We start from the raw sequence: 20,939 nt of genomic DNA, 5'->3' as shown, positions 1-20,939 counted from the left end.
TTTTTCCAAGATTGTAATCACCTGGAACAGCATGGTGTACATCTTATCACCATTCAAAATCCATGTTTATCCCTGATACTGAGAATTGAATATTTTCTTTATTGTCTCCAAACTTCCAGACATCACAGTTCTCAAATCTGATGTGTGCAACATTTGAAATTTTATTTACAAAAGGTCAATGTAATGGTTTCTCTTAATTAATTCTTTTTTTTTTTTTTTTCCATTTTAGTTATCTTTCTTATTTCATCCAGACATTATTCTCTTGAATAAGGTAGAATATTTTTCTGTGTGTATTACAAGATTGGGCCACCTGCCTTGCACTTGTTGATTTTTTTTTCTGAATTGTCATTATCTCTGGGGTTTACTTTTCGTGTACCTTTTCGATTTATACTTGTTCTCTTAACCCACTCCCCAAAACATTTATGGCTCCGTAAATTGTTACCTTGGAGAGCAGGGCTTTTTGTTGCTGTTTTGTTTTTTTTTGTTTTCATCCTGACAGCAGCGTACATTGTTGAAATAACGAAATGGTTTGCCAACACTTTTCTTCTCTGTGGTCTGATTTTGGCCCTCTGGTATTTCAAATTGTAATCCTGGGTTCCACATTCCCCTGTAAACATCACTGTACATCTCCTCACCTATGCTCAGCTGGAGTAATGAATATCAGACCTGTTATCTCTGCTGTTTTCCTCTAGGGTTCTGTGCAATGGAATTATGAAATGGGCAGCTTTGTTCCACAGTGCCCTTTTTTTTCTCCCCCATGCACTGATTTGGCTTTTGTGGGTGTAAGAATGCATGTGATGCAGAATTTGTCACAACTTGAAACCATTAGTGGTGGCAGAATCAGGCCTATAATATGCTGAGTTCACAAGTTTGTACATTCTCTTCTTACCTGTTCAGATGCTGAGCTCAGAACATGCTGCCCTGTAGTTATCAGATAACATCAGCAGTGTTCTTCGTATCTATGGCAAAAATGGAAAAGTTCAGCTGGCAGCTGAAGAGATTCTGTCCCTTCTGATCTTTTTTTCAGTGCTCTGCCTGAGAAATACAAGCTCTCTAACAGGAGCTGGTGGTTGAACTGATTCAGAAAGAGTGGTTTGTGAAAGAGCTGCTGAGTAGGAGAGGTCCTGGATACAGTCACTGGCATGATGGCAGGCAATGTGATCCGCTCCCTCTGCTGTTACACTGCTTGCAAACTCCCTTTACCCAGATCTATGAGCACCACTGTCTGAATGCCTTCAGCTTCTCTTTGGGCTCTAATACTAACAGCAGCACTCACTAAAACTCACCCTTGCTGTCACAGACCTTGAAAAAGAAAAGAAAAACGTCTGATTCCTTTTTTTTTTTCCCCCCTGATCTCTCTGAAAGAGAAGCACAGATAAAAGCAAAGCTCTTTGTGACTGATTTTTTTCACTATCTACTTGAAAGACGGTGGGTCAGAATTAAGGCATTTTTGCTGCAGAGGAAATGTGTGGGATGTTGGCTGAGAGCCAGAAGCCACTAACATCCCTGTTGCACTAGGAATACTTGAATGAAGTGGGTGTCAACCTCAGGAGAGCGGGCAGTGCTACCTACATCAGAGAAAAACCTCTTCATTGAGATTCAAGGAGTAAAAATACTGACCGGAGATAAACCAGTCTGATGGATTTTTTTTCTGTGAGGGACAATGAACGTGCAAGAATCATCACCCAATCTGGAAGAACATCCCCTAAGGTCCCATGTTGTCAGGTCCCATTCATTCTGCGGAAGGAGAGATCCATGCAGTCACGGACTTCTCTGACAATTTGTAAGTTTCATCATTTAGGTCTGATTTCTCAACACACAGAATGTGGAAATAACATCCAAAAACTTTTAGCCAGTATTCCCCTCTACAGCCAGTTTTACAGTAGGTTTTTTGTTTTGTTTTGTTTCCAAGAATAGAATAAACATCTTAAATGTGTCAAATGTGTATATAGAATATAGTTTATCCAGATGCTCACCATGCTTGTGTCCAATTGAATGATCAAGGGAGACAGAGTCATTTCTAGAGTTCCTTTGTACCACCAACTAATGAATCTAGAGAATCAAATTGATTTTTTTTTTTCCAATAGGATTTTTCTTGTTGTAATCTGCCCCAGATAAGAGTTATGCTGTCTCACTGCTTTGATACTCATAAGTCAGCTATGAGTTCTATCCAGCCTAAATATGATCATATTTTTCTTGAATGAAGTCCATCATCAGAACAACATGCCTGTGACAGAGTTTACTTTTCAGCTTCAAAAATATGATATGTAAGCAGCAGATCTTTTGTCCAAAGCTACAGAGCTGTTCTCAACATGTATAAGGGAAAGGAGGTTCCCACCTGATTTGTGACATAACCAAATTATTAGAAAGTGATATATTTGTTTTAACAAACAAGGAAGAAGGTAATGTTGCAAAAATGGAAGGAAGCATTTTGCCTAGGTGTTGGCACTGACCAAAGAAATGGCTAGAGTAGAGTACCACAGATGCTTGATAAAAACCCTTATCCTCAAACAGAAGGTGAAGGGATGCTGAACAAGTGACAGCTGTGCAAATCTAGCTGGTTACATGGCAATTGTTGATTTTAGCTTTTGGATATCGTTGTGCACACTGACTCTAATGTCTGAGGTCAGAGAAAGCTAGGGGATAGGGAGCCCAAAATGACACCTAACAGGGATGAATTAAAAAAAGAAAGTGAATCTGAGCAGGATTTAGGAAAACAGGACCCTGACCTGGTCTACAAAAGAAGACAAACTAAGAATTGACTTTGCTTCCATTACAGATGATATATTTGTGTTGTCAATTTGCCTTTCAAATCCTGAGTTTATTATAACCTGTAACAGCATGACCTTGGTAGTAAAAACTGTTTATGGACAATTGGTCTTCAGTATCTTAGCTTTGGGGCAGAAAGCACTGAAGAAACTAAATGCTGCCAACCCCCTGGCTTTTCTTTCCCTGCCATGTTCAGACTGATCTTGAAATCCAGAGCCTCGGAGTGTTGTGATAAAGTGCCCATGGCCAGCAGACAGGAACAGACATCACCCCAGGGCCCAGCAGTGCTGGAGGCTGTGTAAGCACAGCGAGCACATGGCTGCTACTCAAGAGGGATCCATCCATGGTACTGGGGGAGCAACAAAAGTTGCTAAGTGAAGGGCAAGGGCACAGTGAGGCAACATTGGCCGGGGTAAAGAGCAGTGGTCTTAACTGTTCCCACAGATAGAAAGTTTCTTTACACACACTTTCCAGCAAGTTAGTCAGTTTTACTGCTGCTCTGACTGAATGGATAACCTTAAGAGATGTGAGCAATTTCTGGTTCATCTTAGTTGTTCACAAAGTAAGGAGAAAATGAAGGATGTAAATATAAGTAGGTTTGGATGCAGTATTGGAAGATGCATACTTAGACTCTGCAAGAAAAGCAAGAAAAATGGTCTCAGGTAAAATATTCAGGAAAATAGAAGAAAAGAATGTAACTGAAATGTTATCTTCAGCTACCATGATGAACCTTTCTTTTTCTGAGATCCCTGGGTAGCAAGCAGCAAATTAGCAAATCCTCAAAATGAATTTTGAAAGTAACCACACTTTCTGCTCTGAGAGAAAAGTTTAGAATGTCTAACATAGTTTTTGAAAGGCAAAGGAAAATGTGCCAGAGGGCTGAGAGTTCTTAAGACCAAGTTATAAGCCTTTGAAAATAGGATTTTATAATGGAAAAGCAGAGATCATTAACTATTGTAAGCACCTCTAAGAATGACACATCTATAGTAAATTACATTCAAATTAATATAAAACTGTAAAGATTCCCTGACAGCTTTGATTATGTAAGTTGATTTTAGTAGTTAAATGTTGACTTTCTATAATGCATTCTCCAAATATTATACTGAATGCTGCATCATATATAACAATTACCATGTCACAGTGCTATTTTGTGTAAATTAAATTATTGACAGCAATATAATTTTGTATTCACTTTATTATTTTGATTCATTTTTCTGTCAAAATATACAATGACTCTTCACTAGATTTAGAAACCAAAAAAACTCTTTAGATGGTGAAGTATTATTCTCCATACATTATTTTTCCTTAGCCTGTAATGAGGCTGGGGAGGGGAGAGAGAGAGAGAAGCAACATTTCATTCCTTCTCTGACATTATGTGTGTTTTCAGACATGTTGTCAACTTTAAATCATGTTACAATAATATAAGGTGTGCTATTCAGAAGGCCTGCAAAGTCTAGATCAGCTCTGGTCAGCCCCTTCAGGCACACTGCAGACTTGGTGGTTTTAGTGATGCTCCAACACAAGTGCTGCCCTGAATCGCAAGATGGGTTTCATATTATGATGATTATTCAGCCTAGCTTTAAGGACAGTCCGTTGTACATCACAGAGGGAATACTTCCCATTCTTTGATATTTCTTATAAATGAAAGTACAAAACATTACCTCTCCGCTGCTGCTCTTTTTCCACACCTTTTCTTCTCAGGTTCTTTGAGCATTATGGCAACAGTGATATCTCTTCTGGGATGCTTGGAAGGTTCTTGCTGGTTGTGGCTGTATCTACCTGTAACACAGTACTTAGTTTGCTCATTAGCCCTGTCCAAATGCACAGCCTGTATGCTTCTCATCACCTGCTTGAAGCTAGAATGTGGAAGTCAAGACACTGGCTGCATATTCCTACTGGACCTTAGTTTTTCCCCAGACAGGTATCCTCACCTGCCTGTGGAGCCAGTCCTGCTGGCTCACTTAATGTAAAGCTCAAAATCTGTGTCAGAGATCAAGGCAGAACCCAGAATGACTGAAATTTGATTTTGGGTTCTATGAGATGGAATAAATGCACTCAGATGTGTTCAGGCAGAAAAAGGGGCTGAATCCAGCATGTAACACTCTGGGGGAGGGTGACTGGGTAGAAAAATTCCCTCAATTCTGAGTAGTGGTAAAAAGGTTCAGAAAATGTTCATCTTCTCAGCTGTTCCAGACCAAGGAGATTGGGGAAAGCCTATTCTGCAAATTTTGATGGTGTTTAGTTGTGGCTTAGATACTGACAAGCTTTAGTCATGTCTGCTCCTGCTCAGTATTGAAAAGCTAAGGTACACTGGGTGCTGAGAATGCTGGAAGCTGTTTCCAGTGCCAGGGCCAGTGAGTGCTGACTTGTTGGTATCCATACAGCTGTAGGCTAGCTCTTTCTTCAGCAGGGGTCTGCACCCCATCTTGTCCACTGTGAGCCCTAACCTAAAGGCTATTTTTCAGATGCTCTTTGTGGTTGTCTTACTCAGCTGTGCTGAAAGTGTGGAGTTGAGGAGGTAGAGAAGAAAGCTTGCAAGCTGGTGAGGATGAGACAAGAGTTGAGAAGTAACAGGGGAAGGCTAAATCCTCTCTGAGTTCACTGTGGATTTAGCTGTGTTCTCCAAATATCTGGGAGTTCATTTGTGTCTGCCAACGTGTGGCTTATATGTATGTATTTGCTTTCTATGGCAGTACAAAATTGCAAAAAAACTTACCTGATACAGATGAAACATACCTAGTCTTTGCACTTGCATTTAATTCAATATGAAATGTTAATATATGTCTGCAGCGTATGCTAAATTCTCCTTTGCTCGGTTTTAAGGAGCAGGAGCCCAAAGAGACACTCAGCAGTCTCTAAGACTAAGAGTAGTGCTGAAACTCAATGACAGCTTTTTAGTCTTCTTCGCCATGCTTAGATTCCACGTGGTGTGGCACGTTCAAGATCTGTAGGGTGGTGGTAGCAGTAGTGTGAAGCTAGAAAAGGGTCTGTTTGCTTGAGGACTACCTGTTTTTCTTTTAGTCTGATAAAAAAATGTTGCAACTCTGCCAAGTTTACCCTCCTAAAATATTGCTGTGGACGCATTTTCTGTTGGCAAACTGAATGTATTAGCAATTATTGTAGAGACAACCTTAAAGCTCCATGTTAGCATGATGGTCTGTGTTAGCTGATTTATAAAATTCCTCAATGGATGGAAGAATCATTTCCTTCCATCTTCTTCTCTTAACACTTAGCAGCCTTTCTAGCTTTGATTTTTTAACTTGCAACTGAAGATTTTTTCCCTACATCTTTCTGCATATAATTTAACATATCTTTCTTTGTATGAGGCAGTTTCACACACGAATGCATGTACAGCAGAATGGTTTTACTAGAACCTGCTTCTCTTCAGAGCAGACAAATATACTTGGGTCTTCTTCTGGCACAGGCTCAAAATGCTAAGCTATAATGCTGAATTTCTCATTTGGCCTCCTTTCTTGTTTGGTATGCCAATGTGGGAGTTAATCATATAAACAGAGAAATACAGAGTACAGGGGGAAATACATTCTGTTTTGTCCTCTTCATAAAGCTCTGGATCTTGTTGGCTATGCTAATGTATTGCTTGCAACAATTTAAATGACCGTGGTGATGAGGAACAGGTGGTGATGAGGAGTTAATGTGAGAGGACATGGAGAAATCACATTGCATGATAGGAAGTTGTTCCTCCCAGCGTTTTTCTGTGCTAGCCTATTCAAAGTGAGAGTCTGTAACTGTATCCTGTGACTACACTAGAACATGCAACAGCATTGAGTTCAAGTGCTAAACAAGTATATATCCTGTTTCAGCTAATTCTAGCATCTGAGATTCTAGGTGGCAGTCATTTCCCTCGATGTGTAAGTGCCCAAACACCGTGATGAAGAGTTAGGCCTTGTTAGGACCCCGTGCTACTAAGCTGGAAAGAGGGATTTTGCACAAAAGGATTTAAAGCTAAAACAGCAAACAAAAAGCCCATAGCTAGTCAAGGTATCCTGAGAGTTGGGAAAGACAAACCTGCTGGGCAGGTATTCCCTAATAATGTAATTTTGACATTACTAGCCTGCCTTCTACTCGATGTATCCTCTATTTGTTCAAAGAAAATCATCTGCTCCTCTCAGTTATTTCAAAGTAAAGTCACAAGAATAGCTTGTTCCCACTCTATTCCAAATATAGCTGTTGGCAGCGATTGCTGAGATAAGGGGGAAGGAAAAGGAACTACCAAGGAAGAGGAAAGACAGGAGGGGGAAGAGAGAAAAGGAGCTGAAAAGGTTGGACAATAGAGAGTAAAGAGAGAGACGTGAATGACAGGAGAGGTGAAAGAGTATGGACAGTACATCTCAGCAGAGAAAATAAATCAAAGAGTGAGATAAACTCCAGCAAAAGAGGTGGGAGCAACCCAAATACAGAATAAAGAAGGACTGTGTCCACCCTGAGGAGCTGTTTAAGTTTCAGCCTTGAAAAGTAACCAAACCTTAAATAAAACCATGCCCAATTTTGACTTGCACTCAGATTGTAAGGGTTAGAGCATCAGAAAGCTTATGCTAATTTACACTGCTTGAAGATCTGGTCCTAGAAATTTTAAAGCAAAACAAGTTGCTTATTTTAATCTCTTGTGGGATTTTTTAAAAATTGTCTGCTCCAAAAAAACTTTGTTGGCAGTTTCAGACAGAAAGCCATCCACTGGGTAAATTTGCTGGCACTGAACATCAATGCTCTTCTCAGAAGTCTGCAATCAGGATGGTCTTCTGGTGAGACTTGAGCATCTAGGCATGCCCTCAGGAGCAGGAAACAGATGATGATAAAAACTCAGGAAAAGTCAGAACCACCCTCAGACTGATTTACCCAGAGCAAAGAGATGAGGGGTTTCGAGGCTCACGGCAGACTGGTTTAAGACTAAGGCAACAAAGACATGAGAATAAATGGAAACAGGTTGTGAAAAACAGCACACAGACAGGGCAAACACAAAGGAATCCTTGGCAATCCAGAAATCCAGTGAATGGCTCTAGCTTCCCTGGAGGGTTGGGAAGTTTCTGAGAAACATTCCCCAGAGCTGCTCTGCTTCTCTTCTCAGAAGACAGGCTGGAAAATGGTGCTAGAGTTCCTTCTCTCCTGGTTTGCTGAAAAGAGATGTGATATATGACCTTACTTTTCAGCTGAGATTAAGGAGACTTACCCAGTTCCATTTCCTATAAACTGAGTTTATCTGGAAAGCCCGGACAGCTTTCTGAGTGCTCAAATGCAAGGCAGTGGGACCACCAGAGCTGAAAGTGTGACACTTACTATACTTCTCTTATTTCAGTCCCTTCAAGGAAGAAGGCTGCTTGCATTGTTAAGGGATGTGCTCTATCAGTCTCACTCTGGACTGAAGGACTGGTGCATCTATTAGCAACAGATATTTACACAAAATACAGGAGGCACATTAGAGCAGGAAATACAAGAGTAAATGAAGCTGCTTTTGGAAGATGGGACTGAAAAGCAGAGCTTAGCAGTCAGACTATTGCTATTCAGAGACAAAGTCACCATTATTTTGAGAGTCTTGTCAAGTGGATGGTATGTTGTGTTAGCTATATCTGTTTTCCCTGTTATGAGATGCAACTTCTTTTGTTGTTGTCATTTTCAAGGCAAGCATCATACAGAGCTGATATTTTATCCACTCAGCTTATACACATGAGTAGGAGCAGCCATCTTTGGACCCAGAGCAGTGTGCAGTTTGCAGACAACCTGGGAAACTTCTGGGCTGGGTGGCATGGTTGGTGCCGGGCTCCTGGGCAGTGAGAGATCCTGCAGGTAGCAGTGAGCAGAGTGCCCTCCTGGACACTGCCCTGTGCTCCCAGCCCCACGGGACAGGCTGTGGAGGACAGCTAGGCTGGGTCGATCCCTCTGTGGTGTGTTCCCACTGCCTCTCTGGGGCACTTGGTGTCTGACTCTAATTCTATCGGGAGAGAGAGGTTGTAGCTTGTAGGGATTGCAACTATCAGGCAGCCCTGCTGCCCTGACAGTGGGATCTGTGACCCACCCACGCTGTGTTTTGTGTCTCCACAGAAACACATCCGTGGTGCAAAGCTTCGGAGAGGCGTTTCAAGGCGAAACACCATGAGCATAGACCTAAGACGCAGCTTTTTGCTCCGCAGGCCGAGTCCTCTGGAACTCCGGCTTGCCTGCTCCCAGGAGAGGGCAGTGGAGCCGCACACGCTTCGTGCCGCGGCCGGCGGGCCGCTCCGTTCCTGCGGGGCTGCACGAGGTGAGCAGAGACAGGAGGACGGATTTAATAATGTATGCTTGCAAGCGTGTACAGGAATATCCAGGAAGTGTTCTGCGTGTTTAATAACGAGAATGAGTTGTCTGTAAACAAAAATAGATTTGGGGTGACTAAGATTACAGTTGCTTTTATTTGACTGGAAGTTTTCTCTGTTATGTTACGTGTATTTGTTTATGGCCACACGCAGTCATACTAGTAACTTGCTGATTCCACACAAGTTTGTTTAATTTCTGTAGCCTGAATTAGAAAATATTATTGATATTTAAATAACCATTTGGGATGCTGCTAAGGCTCTCCTGTGCCAAATCCTCACAATAAAGTCATTTACTTATTTCACATTTACAGGCATGCATCCTAAGACAACAAGGAGCCTTGGCTGAAAACAGCAGAGTGTGGTTTTAAGGTAATTAAGGGTAGACTGGGATGCCTTCTCCTCTGCTTCCTAACCACCCCCTTCCCTCAGCACACGAGCAGTCAGGAAGCTAGCTGCTTTCAGTAAGCTCACATTTACCCCAGGTTTCTGTCTGGGTGCTGGGCTTCAGTGACCAGCCACTATGGGCTGAGAACCTGTATCAGCCCTGTGGTAAGTGGCTTTTGACTGGGAATCCAGCAGACAGCCCTGACATAATAAAGCATTAGTAAACAAGTATTTCTTCTTGTGAGGACATGCCAGACCTATCTACACTCACTGAAAGAGGGCAGATTTGTGAAACTCTGAAATACGGCTTCAGAGACAAGAACTTCTCTTTTATGTGAAATGTTAAAAACAAACAAACAAACAAACAAAACCAAAACAGCAAAAAAGAAAAAAGAAAAAAGAAAAAAAAGAGAAAAAAAAAAACCAAAAAACAACTAACCAACCAAATACAACCAACCAACCAACCAAACAAACAAAAACCAAAAACAACCTGCACCACAACAAAAGATACACCCACAAACCCCACCCTGAATCCAGCACAAACTTAGGACAGACTTCCCTCGCTGTTATCAGAAGACAGGGTCACTCACCTCTGATTGAGGAGCAAGACCCAGCTCCCAGCTGAGCTGAGGCCATGCTAACATCCCCTAAAGCAGTGAGGTGTACAGTGGAAGTGGCAGAGTGTGTTTCCCAAGCAGACCTACTGGTATCACTGTTGTTGGCGCACGAGGTCAGATGAGTTTTGCAACAAAGGCATAGCAACCCCCTGGAGCAACACAAACGTGTGAAGTTAAACTGGTTAAACGGTGCTGCCAGTTCCTGCAGATGATGAGTTGCCTTTTCTTCCTCAGCCACTCTTAAGCTCGGGTGCAGCAACAAGAACAGTGTCTCAGGTACATGCAGTAGAGAAGTGCAGGAAGATGTACCCAGTGCAACATCAACTAGCACCTTGTTAAAAGAGCAAGTACAAAAAAATCTGGGGTGAAAAGGGGAAAGTTTCAAAGAAATTGGGAATGAAAAATAAGTTCATCCCTTCAGCTCTGAACTCTAGTCAGTGCTATATCCGGTCAGACATGTCATGTAGGCACAGGAAGAAAGCAGGACCACTCCATGTAGAGTAAACCTTCTGTTCTTTGGAGAATCCCAAAGTGGAAGGTTCCTAAACAAAATCAGTGTGCGTTTCTGTGTTCATTGCTGATTCACTGCTGAATGATCTGAAATCAATTAGTGAAAATACCTTGACTGGCTTCAGAAGAGGGGGCTGCAAATTGGGTAGTTTTGCCTTTGGAAGCCACAAGGTCCAGGGAAAATCCGGAGACTTGCACGCACACGGAGCCACTGAAGTGCAGCTTCTCTCTTGGTGTAAGTGGGGCTTTGGCAATTTACACCAACAATCTGTCCGTCATATGAAACCACGTGGCTTGTAGGAACCACAGGAATCAGTAGGATTTTATGCATGTAAGGCTCATTGACGTCAGTGCGAGTTGGATGGCCTACCCCTGGAGTCTAGTACCATCAGCCAAATGAGGATCAAAGGCACAAAACACATGCAGAGCACTACAGCACAAATATCTGAAAAGGGACCAGAAACATTTGAGTTTCATCTGTCAACATCTTCCTGAAGCGCTAGCTATGTTTCCATCTTGCCTTGCACCACCAGACCCTGCTGCCTCCAGACAAAGCTCCCATTGAGAGAAGACGAGCGACTCAGTTTTCCATGTAAAGGCTGGATATCAGACACAGTTTACCCCATCCTTAGGAAGGCTCTTAAAATTACCCACCAACATCAACTAACAGCAGTATTCCTTATTCATGTCAGTCTTTGAATCCTTGCCACAGTGGAAGAACATTACGTTTGCCATGTTAGCCCAAAGGTGGAGCTGAGCTACAGAGCAGCTAAAGCAGGATGCAGAACCTTGGCTCTTCTTTCTCTGAGTGTCATCAGTGGGCACAGAGGATGTAATAGAGGAACATGCTGTCTAGTATTGCTAAAATCTGCATCTCACACCTCCACCATGTTTTTCAGTACAGAGGATGCTGTATGTAGGTCTACATGTTTCTCAGATTAATGTAAAGTCACTTGTCCCCCTGCACAACAGATTCCAATATTTTGTTCTTTCATAGTAGCGATGAGACCAATTATAGCTCAGCTGTAATGGAAAGGTACAATACAATTGCTCCTACTTCTCAGTCAAATTTCCCAGAACCTGTCTCTCTCTCTCTGTCTCTCTGTCACAATTTAACTTTTAAATTGAGATTGTGTTTTTTAAACGAAAGTATCTAGAATCCTACTGAAATGGAACACGAGCTTTCTTTCAGCTAAGTCTCACGTGCCAAACTGTATTGGCTGTACGTTAAGTGCTAGAAAGAATTGGTAACAAAATCATTGTATATTAACATATACAAAAAAAAAAAAAAAGACCTACAAAGAACTCTACATCTCCTAATTACTGTGTGCACTTCCCAGATCACCCATCAAGGAAAATATCTAGATTTGTGCCTGTAGTTCTTTAGCAAGAATGACAAATGCCCTGAAACTTTGACTTTTTTAGCTACGCTCCTGTCTCGCCTGTGTTCTGCAGTGACTGGAGAAGCATTGAAACTGGAACATCACCAAAGGCACTGAAACAAAAACTGAGCAATTGAGACAGCCTTTCTCAGCTGGGCGCAAGGTGCTGCAGGATTGGAGCGGAGCCTGTGAGGCAGATGACAGCACTTGAGACCACCACGGAGGTAAGTCTGCGCTCCGTAGAGACACCTGAGCATGTGCTGTAATGGACTCAAGCCTGTAAATATTGTGATCTGCAGTTAAAAATGCAAGGTGGAAATTTGTTTAGCCTTTTAGTGTATGCTTTGGCTTGTTGCTTTGGAGGAAGAGTGTGCTTTTGTAGCATCTCGTACGTGGCTGTGTCTTACTGCTGCTTGGGCTGTTGATGTTTTTTATTCCTGCATGCCTCTGGAAAGGGGCCTTGCATGCTACAGATCATACGGGAGAGCTGTTTTCCTAAAAGCGGGAATAAACTGTCAGGAGATGAAATATTCCTAAGTAATGAGATTAGAGACAAGAACGTAACATGGGATGCGGCTTTCAACAATAATTACATCTGACACCCTCATCAGCAAGAAGATGTAGGGGCTGCGAGCTCTGAGCTTGGGAACAGCATATGAAAGACTGGCTTCTCTTGGGAAGGGAGGCACAGGGGAGGTTATTTTTAGCACTCGGAAGAAAAAAGCAGGAAAAAAAAAAGCAAGAATTTAAGCACTCTTCGGTTTGATCCCCTTCTTATGGAAGAGGTCGTACAGAAAGAGGTGGTGTGCAAAGAAAATAAGAAACGGGAGCAGAAACAGCGCTGGCGACGGGGCAGCGGCTGCGCTGAACGCCATGGGCTGATTCAGGACAGAGAGGAGAGGGAGCGAGGTCCGAGCAGGAGGGGAGCTGCGCGCAGGAGAGCCGGGGAGCTGCGGGCAGGGCGGGCAGAAGCTCCTGTCCGCACCCGACAGCCGCAGGACCGAGGGGCCGGCAGCGGCGGGGCAGGTGCGGTGCGCTCCGCCGTCGGGGCCGCGCTGCAGTTGGCTCCGGTTCCACGGCGCGGCGCTGAGTCGGGCGCCGGCGGGGCCGGGGGCTCCGGGAGGAGCTCGGCGCCCTCGCCGCCCCCGGCCCGCCCCGGCCCGGCGAGGAGCTCTCGTCGGCAGCCGCGCGGCTCCGCGTTCGCGGCGGTATTTATAGATCAGACACTTTCCAAAAAAGCAGCGCCGCGCTCGCCGCGCTCGGCGGCTCTTTCCACCCGTAATTGAGAAAAAAAAAAAAAAAAAAAAAAAGCGAGCGAAAAGGAGAAGCGGGGCTTTGCGAGCGCGGCGCTCTCCCGACCCGGCGCTCTGCGGTCACGGGCTGCTAAGAAAGTGAGCGGGGTCCGGCGGGGCGGCCCCGGGACCTCCTCTGCTTTCCGAGCTTTAATTTTTCCGGAACGAGCCCTAAAAAGGGCAGCGGGGCGGGGCCGGATCTTCGCCTTTTTAGGACAAGGGCCCCGCCACCGGAATACCCCCTCGGCGGCGGCGGGCGGAGGGGCGCTGCCGGCGCGGCGGCGGTCCCCGGGGGGCCGCGCGGGGCCGGGGCGGGCCGGGGCCGCCTCCGCGGGGCGAGGGGCGCGGGGGGCCGGGGCGGGCGCGGGGCGGCGGGGCCGCACGCGGGCGCCCACGTGACCGCCGGGCCCCGTTCCTCAGTCCTTATATGGGCAGTGACGTCCCGGGCATTCAGGGGGCCCCCATAAATAGTTACCGCCAGACTTGTCCTCCAGCGCGAGCTGCGGCGGGAGCGCGGCTCTCCCGGGGCACCGCCGCGACGGGGCGGCCGCCCGCCCGCACATGCCCGCTCCGCGCCGGCTCCCCGCGATCCCCCCGCGTCGGTAGCGGGAGGCAGGGGAGAGCCCCGTCCCCGCCCCGAGCGCCCGCCGCCGGCCGGGAGCGCGGCTCCCCGGGCCGCCCGCCGCCCCCATGATGACCGCCAAGGCGGCGGACAAGATCCCGGTGCCCCTCGGCGGGTTCCCGCACCAGCTGCCCGAGGGCATCTACCCCGCGGACGACATCTCCGCCGCGCTGCCGACTTCGGTCGCGATCTTCCCCAATGCCGACCCCGCGGGGCCGTTCGACCAGATGAGCGGCGTGGCCGCAGGTAAGCGGAGCCGCGCGGCCGCGCAGGTGCGGGGCGGTGAGGCCGGGGGGCGGCGGGAGGCTGCGGGGGCGGGCGGGGGCGGCGGTCTCCCGGGGCTCGCCCGGCCGGGGTCCCTCGGGGGGCCGCTCGGGGGAGAGGCCGGGGAGCGACACGTGCGCGGCGCAGCCCCGCGCCCCCCGGGCGGCTGCCGGGGCAGGGGAGGCTCGCGGTGCTGACCGGCGCCTCGCCTCGCCCCCAGACGGCATGCTCGGCGTGGACATGGGCGACAAGCGGGCCCTGGAGCTCCCCTACGGCGGCGGCTTCGCGCCCGGCGCCCCGACCTCCCGCAACCAGACCTTCACCTACATGGGCAAGTTCTCCATCGACCCGCAGTACCCCGGCGCCGGCTGCTACCCCGAGGGCATCATCAACATCGTGAGCGCGGGCATCCTGCAGGGGGTCAGCGCGCCCGCCTCCGCCGCCTCCGCCGCCTCCTCCGCCGCCTCCTCCGCCTCCTCCTCGGCCACCGCCGCCTCCGCCGCCTCCCCCGGCGCGCTGCCCGGGGCGCTGGGCTGCGGCATGGCGCAGGGCCCGCCGGCCGAGCTGGAGCACCTCTATTCGCCGCCGCCGCCGCCCTACTCGGGCTGCGGGGAGCTGTACCCGCAGGACCCCTCCTCGGCCTTCCTGCCCGCCGCCGGCGGCGGGGCGCTGCCCTTCCCCCCGCCGCCCTCCTACCCCTCCCCGAAGGCGGCGGCGGCCGACGGCGGGCTCTTCACCGTCATCCCCGAGTACGGCGGCTTCTTCCCGCCGCCCCAGTGCCAGCGGGAGCTGCACGCCGGTCCCGACCGCAAGCCCTTCCCCTGCCCCCTCGACTCGCTCCGCGTCCCGCCGCCGCTCACGCCGCTCTCCACCATCCGCAACTTCACCATGGGGGCGGCCCCGGCGGGCGCCGCTCCCGGTTCTGCCCCCGGAGGCGGCGGCGGCGGCGGCGGCGGCGGCGCTGGGGAGGGCGCGCGGCTGCCCGCGGGCGCCTACAGCCCGCACCACCTGCCGCTGCGGCCCATCCTGCGGCCCCGCAAGTACCCCAACCGGCCCAGCAAGACGCCGGTGCACGAGCGGCCCTACCCCTGCCCCGCCGAGGGCTGCGACCGCCGCTTCTCGCGCTCCGACGAGCTCACCCGGCACATCCGCATCCACACGGGCCACAAGCCCTTCCAGTGCCGCATCTGCATGCGCAACTTCAGCCGCAGCGACCACCTCACCACTCACATCCGCACGCACACCGGCGAGAAGCCCTTCGCCTGCGACTTCTGCGGGAGGAAGTTCGCCCGCTCCGACGAGAGGAAGCGGCACACCAAGATCCACCTGCGCCAGAAGGAGCGCAAGGGCGCGGGGACCGCCGCCGCCCCGCAGCCCGGAGCCGGCGGCAGCGGGGCCGCCCTGGGCCCCTGCGCGGCGCGGACGCGGACGCCCTGAGCCGGGCGCGGGGCGTGGGGGCGGCGCGGAGCCCCGGGGGCGCGGGGTGCCGGGCCGGGCGGGGCCGACGGCTGTACATAGGGGCTGCGGCGGGAGGACGGATGCATGCGGTGCCGTCGTGGTGAGGTGTCCTTGGTGCCTTGTGTGGTGTGAGCCCGTACCCGGCTGCATGTGGGGGGTGCCTTACCGATCCGCTCCGACGACAGCGGCGACGCCGAGACCGGAAAGTTTGCCTTCCCTCCCTGGTTGTAGTATGGCTGTACATTTCTGCCTATTAATATTGGGATTTTTTTTTTTTTTAGAGACTATATTTTTGTACGCACTGGTTGGGGTTGTTTTTTTTTTTTTTGTCTTTTCGGTGACCGAAGAGTGTTGCGTCTGCGGGGGGAGGGGGAGGGCCCGGGCGGGACGAGCGCACCCGGCGGGCCCGGCCCGATCAGCGCCGCGGGGCGCGGGCGGCGGCACGGCCGTGTGCGGCCGCGGGCGGCAGCTGCGGGACGGGGCTCCCTCCCGCCGCTCTGTACATAGCCCTCCGACGGCAGGGTCGGCGCTCACGGCGTTTATAAGCGACGACGAATAAATCTCTTAATTATGCCACGCTGACACCGTTATTTCCGTAGGTGCCTGCCGGGGGAGGGGGGCTCCCCGCCGGCCCCGTCCCCGCCGTGCCGAGCCGCGCTGCCGGCCGCGGGGATTCCCGTCGGAGGCGAGAGCCGCGCCGGCGGCGGTGGGAGCGGGCGGGCGGTGTGACTCAGCGCGGTGTTCCGCGGCCCGGGGCGGCTGCCCCGAGTGGGCTCCGGCACAGCGAGTCCGGGGCTGTGCGGGCTGCCACCCGCCCGAGCCGGGCTTTCCCCTGCACATCGGCCTGGCTGCGACACCGCTTTTTTTTTCCTTTTTTTTTTTTTTCCTTTCCTTCCTCTTCTTTCTTTCTTTCTTTTTCTTTTTTTTTTTTTTTCCTTTTCTTTTCTTTCTTTCTTTCTTTTTTTTTTTTTTAACCTTCTGTAAGTTATTTTTGAGGATGCTGACCCGGCCGGAGCTGCTGGTGGTGCGTGGCTGGAGCCCGGGACAGCTGCAAGCAGCCCAGCACTGCGGTGAGCCCTGGCACAGCCCTGGCACGGCTGTTCTGACTGAAGCCACCAGCAGTCCGCTGCCTGCCTTTTCCACTGAAACTTCCTGCTACCTTCCCTGCTGCCAGGGTGCTGGCTCTCAGAGCAGCTGCTCTTCAGAGCTGGAAATGAAACAGGTCTCCAAAACTGGGCACAAAGAAGCTGAGGAGCTTCTCAGCACCCCGCCACCTTCCTCGCACAGCTCTCATAAGCTTTAGCCTCCCCTCATCTCAGCAAGGTCAGCTTTACCATCTGGTCCCACACGTTCCCGGGCTCCCAAAGGGACAGTGGCCTGCTGGCGGAGGGGTGGCACATGGCCCGTCTCAGCCGTGGAGCACAACCTCACAGAGTCGTGGTGTCCTCAGTCAGCATCACTGGGCTGCAGTGTGGGAAGGCAGACTGGCAACGCTGGGCTCCCCCAGGCACCACCACAGCTTTGGATAACCATGGCTTGGTCACAGCCAGAGCGTCGTAGGCCAGCTCAGGCTCTCAGCTACCAAAGTGCACAATCCAAGGCTCTGCTCACAGCCTCTAAACTACTGAGTGCAGTCCTGCCGCAAGATTGAGACTCCAGCAAAGAGCAGAAGTCGACACAGAAATTGTAAGTGAGCTGGATTAAGGACACTGCCAGTACCTAGCGTACAGCTGTGAGAAACTTTACACTGTGTAATAGTATCAGCACTCTTAAACCCGTGCCTTTACTTTACAGTAACAACTGGCTTCACAAGCTGCAGTACCACACATGCTGGATGTGTCCGAAGGGCCAAACACACCATTCGGGCTGCCAGGCAAAAGAAACTTGCATTACCGCACTTGTTCAAAGCTGTCACACTTGTGGAGGAAAGTAATGACTGGTCGGTGGTGAGATATCCTGTATTTATTCTGTAACTCAGCAATAACAGTGATTTTGCTGTTGTGAAAACGCAATAAACAGACTGCAGAGAGAAGGAACTGCATTACAGACTCAAACCTTCTGCTTACAGATACCCAGAACATGTGCAGTAAGTTTCAATCATTGAATAAGCAAGAAGAGGCTTTTCTTTAATACATCTCAGGTTCTCTTTTTCCAGACACAATGACTTTAATACTTTGATGCTAACACCATTACTTAAAAAAACAAAACAGTTTTGCCACAATTGTTAATGGCACTCTACAGGGTAAGGGACCAAGCCGTCCTCTGTGGAAAGGTGCATTTAAATCCTATCCTATTACATATCTTGACTAGGTCTTGCGCATGGAGAAAAAATAAAGAGCAACAATAGAGACCTACGGGGAGGATAGAGAGATGAGATACAGAACCAAAATGCTCTTTGTTGCAGTTTGTTTTTCCAGTACCGCTGTTTGCATGCAGCACGCTGTCTTTGTGGGCTTCTGGAAAAGGATGACAGTCTTCATTAGTGCTGGAGCAAGTGAGAAACACAGGCTGTGCCGTTCCGAGGCACTGCATTACAGTTAATGACTACGCTTGATAGAGAATTGTTGCACATTAACTAATGCTAAGCTGCAGGGGAATTCCAGGAAAAACAGGTAAGCCCGCTGCAGAAACATCAGACACTCCACATGCTCTAAGAATAAATGGAAATGGAGCAAAATAATTTCCACCAATTTTTCCTTGAAAAAGCATGAATATGTGTATGCATAACACTGATGGTGTTTTACATTCATTCTTGCACAGCCCTTCCTGCCCACCTCCCAATTAAAAAAGTGATGCTGTATCGGAATCACTTAAAAATTCACCCGTCCAAGCAACCGTACAGGAAAAACAAGTCTGCTCTTATAAACACAAAGAAACAAAAGGTTGGTTGTGGGACAGCTTCTGGAGCAGGTTGGTAACATCCCTTAGGAAGTGGGTTTGTGTTCAAATTCCCACATGGTGGCCCAGGCTGGAGCCCGTGGCACGGCATGCTCTGCCATCAGAGGCACCGGGCCATTCCCTGCAGCACAAACAGGTACGTCACCTCTAGAAAAGTTTCTCCCGTTAGAAAGATCGCATCCCCTGCTGAGGACACGCTGTATCTCAAGGCTGCTTACAGCACAGCAAGGCAAAATGCACTGTGTTTCTTCTACACTATGTTTATTTAAAAGCCTTACAAAAAAGTAATCTTTATAAATAGTATAAAGAGGGAAACCACAAGGTTTCCAAAGCTCAGTGTTCACTTGTCCATATAAAAACCCAGACCGCTTTTAGAGAAGAGTTATTGGGTCAAATCCTATCTGAACCTAGGGTATGTGTACAGATGGATACATGTATCTATAGGTTACAGGCAAGTGAGTAGTGTCGTACAGCAGCATCCATGGGACAGCAGCGGTCTTCTCTAAAGATGCCCACAGCTTCCACTCCTCTCGGCCACTGCTATATGAGAACTTCCAAGCACAGTTAATTAGCAGCTGCGAGTCTCCTCCCGGCTGAGGGAACATGCATAGGAATGCTCTATAACTTCAGTTCTAATAGCCAGATCTTATATGTAACGCAGTGAAGAACTGTTAAATGGTAATTCGGGACCCGACACCGTCCCTCAGGAGGGGAGCTCATTTCACTCCCACCCCACGCACACCACTGCGTATCCGCGGAGCGCTGCCCGCCCCGAGAGTTGCCCCGGGGTGGGATTTTGCCAGTTCGGTACATCTCTTAGAGGAGCCCGTCCCGGAGCCCCCGGGGAAGGCGGTGCGGCGCTCCCGGCAGCGAGGGGGCGGAGGTGGCGGCCCCGGGAGGGTTCTTATTGCATTCGCTCCGCTGGAGCCCGACCCCCCCCTCTTTCACCGGAGCCCGGCGACGCACGCGGAGCCGCTGGGTTTTCTTTCGAACGCTCAGTCGAGTAGAACCGGACCGCGCCACTCCTCCGTCACCGCACGTCAGCCACAAGAAATAAATACATCGTCACTTTATTGCCCCGGGCGGTCCTCGGCGCGCGGCCCTGCGAGCAGCCCGTGTCGGCGGCCTTTCCCCCGGCGGGAGCGACGCGATCCGAGCGGAGGGCCGAGCCGCGGCCCGGGGCGCCGACCTCGAGCGGTCGGACGGGACGGGACGAGCCGGGCGGGGCTCCCCGCGCCGCCGCCCGCCTCCCCTCGCGGCCGGGCGCTCCGCAGCGTTCCGTCCGGTCCCGAGGGCCGACGCGCGGCGGGCGCCGCCTCAGGGGCAGACGCGGGGCCCCGGGTAGGGCTCTCCCCCGCACCAGAAGTCGGCGGCCGGCGCGGTCTCCAGCAGCCACACCTCCCTGGGCAGCGCGGGCTCGGCGCCGGCCGGCGGCCCCTCCAGCAGGCGGTAGTAGTGGCAGTCCCGGCCGTGCTCGGGGTCGTAGGGCGGCGCCAGGATGTCGAGGAAGGCGGCGGGGCCGTCCACGGCGTCGATCTGGTGCAGGTTGTCGCTGTGCGGCGAGAGCAGGCAGGGCGGCGAGGCGGGCGTGTAGTGCTGCCGGGAGCGCAGCAGGGCGCGCAGGCACGGCCCCGGGGCGGGCGGCGGCGGCGGGGCGGCGGCGGCGGGCAGCGCGTCCATGCAGGCGATGCGCAGCGTGCCGTACAGCACCTTCAGCATGCCGTTCATCCCCGGGTGGTCGTGCAGCGGGATGCAGGCGCCGCCGCGCAGCAGGAACACGCCCATGCTGAAGCTCTCGGTCTCGCAGATGTGCATGTAGCTGACGGGCGGCACGGCGCCGGCCCGCGGGCACCCCGCCGCCGCCGGAGCCGGCCCCTGCGGCGCCAAGTGCAGGTCCTCGGCGCGCACCTCGTCCAGCAGCTGCTGCAGCCGGTGCAGGTTCTCCCCGAAGGCCGGCCCCGCGGGGCTGCGGAAGGTGATGCGCGCCTGCCGCGCCACCCGCTGGATCAGGGAGGCCATGTTGTCCCGGGGCATGGCGGCTCCCGGCCCGCTCCGGCCCGGCCCGCTCCGGCCCGGCCCCGCGCGCCCGCCCGCGCCAGGCGCCGCCGTCGCTTCCTCCCGCCGCTTCCTCCCGCGGCCGCCCCGACGCGCAGGCGCGCCCGCGCCGCCGTGCACCACGGGGCCCGTAGTCCCCCGCCCGCGGTCCGCCGCCCCTCGCTTCCGTCGCCCCCGCGCCGCACGGCGCTTCTGCCCGCCGCCCCTCGGACGGCGGCTCGGGGGCGGTCTCGGCGCGGCGGCGGCGGCGCGGGCGCGGGGCGGCGGGGCCGGGAGGAGGACTACGGCTCCCGGCGGCGCTGGCGCGAGGGGGCGGCTCCGCCGGCGGCCGCGCTCCGCCGGCGGCGCGAGGGGCCGCGGGGTCGGGAGGCGGCGTGAGGGGC

General features: G+C 51.4%; 2 protein-coding genes and 3 long non-coding RNA genes across 7 annotated transcripts in view; 3 read left to right on the top strand and 2 right to left on the bottom strand.

The window, feature by feature from the left end:
- The window catches only part of LOC149917015 (uncharacterized), a 68,137-nt gene extending 59,246 nt beyond the window's left edge, over positions 1 to 8,891 (top strand). For both annotated transcript variants that reach the window (XR_016468717.1, XR_016468715.1), the window contains one exon: positions 8,824 to 8,891. This is a non-coding gene — a long non-coding RNA (uncharacterized LOC149917015). The remainder of the gene's footprint in view (positions 1 to 8,823) is intronic.
- On the bottom strand, positions 807 to 12,041 carry LOC149917014 (uncharacterized). Of its 2 annotated transcripts, none has more exons than XR_016468720.1 (3): positions 10,049 to 12,041; positions 4,431 to 4,548; positions 807 to 959 (listed from the first exon to the last, which is right to left on the bottom strand). It is a non-coding gene; the product is annotated as an uncharacterized LOC149917014 (long non-coding RNA). The 2 variants fall into 2 exon arrangements; XR_016468719.1 differs by lacking the exon at positions 807 to 959 and adding an exon at positions 1,318 to 1,737.
- Positions 8,886 to 12,140, top strand: LOC116234984 (uncharacterized). Its single transcript, XR_016468718.1, has 3 exons — positions 8,886 to 9,022; positions 9,386 to 9,443; positions 12,011 to 12,140. It is a non-coding gene; the product is annotated as an uncharacterized LOC116234984 (long non-coding RNA).
- Positions 12,141 to 13,688: 1,548 nt separating this feature from the next.
- Positions 13,689 to 16,452, top strand: EGR2 (early growth response 2). Its single transcript, XM_031603083.2, has 2 exons — positions 13,689 to 14,127; positions 14,366 to 16,452. Exons 1-2 carry the CDS (start codon positions 13,950 to 13,952, stop codon positions 15,580 to 15,582), a joined length of 1,395 nt encoding a protein of 464 aa, XP_031458943.2. The 5' UTR covers positions 13,689 to 13,949; the 3' UTR covers positions 15,583 to 16,452.
- Positions 16,453 to 17,550: 1,098 nt separating this feature from the next.
- On the bottom strand, positions 17,551 to 20,583 carry ADO (2-aminoethanethiol dioxygenase). Its single transcript, XM_090144857.1, has one exon. The coding sequence runs from the start codon at positions 20,533 to 20,535 to the stop codon at positions 19,819 to 19,821; it is 717 nt and encodes a 238-aa protein (XP_090000983.1). The 5' UTR covers positions 20,536 to 20,583; the 3' UTR covers positions 17,551 to 19,818.
- Positions 20,584 to 20,939: the final 356 nt, after the last annotated feature.

This window comes from Phasianus colchicus, chromosome 8, assembly GCF_987193195.1.
Source record: "Phasianus colchicus chromosome 8, bPhaCol1.hap1.1, whole genome shotgun sequence".
NCBI lineage: Eukaryota > Metazoa > Chordata > Aves > Galliformes > Phasianidae > Phasianus > Phasianus colchicus.
This window is presented reverse-complemented; position numbering and strand designations above follow the sequence as displayed.

What these genes read in the sequence shown, in the direction of transcription:
- EGR2 (XM_031603083.2), top strand. Translation starts at nt 13,950, where the DNA reads ATGATGACCGCCAAGGCGGCGGACAAGATCCCGGTGCCCCTCGGCGGG. An exon ending in GATGAGCGGCGTGGCCGCAG is followed by an intron (nt 14,128 to 14,365) that starts GTAAGCGGAGCC and finishes CCTCGCCCCCAG; the next exon opens with ACGGCATGCTCGGCGTGGAC.
- ADO (XM_090144857.1), bottom strand. Translation starts at nt 20,535, where the DNA reads ATGCCCCGGGACAACATGGCCTCCCTGATCCAGCGGGTGGCGCGGCAG.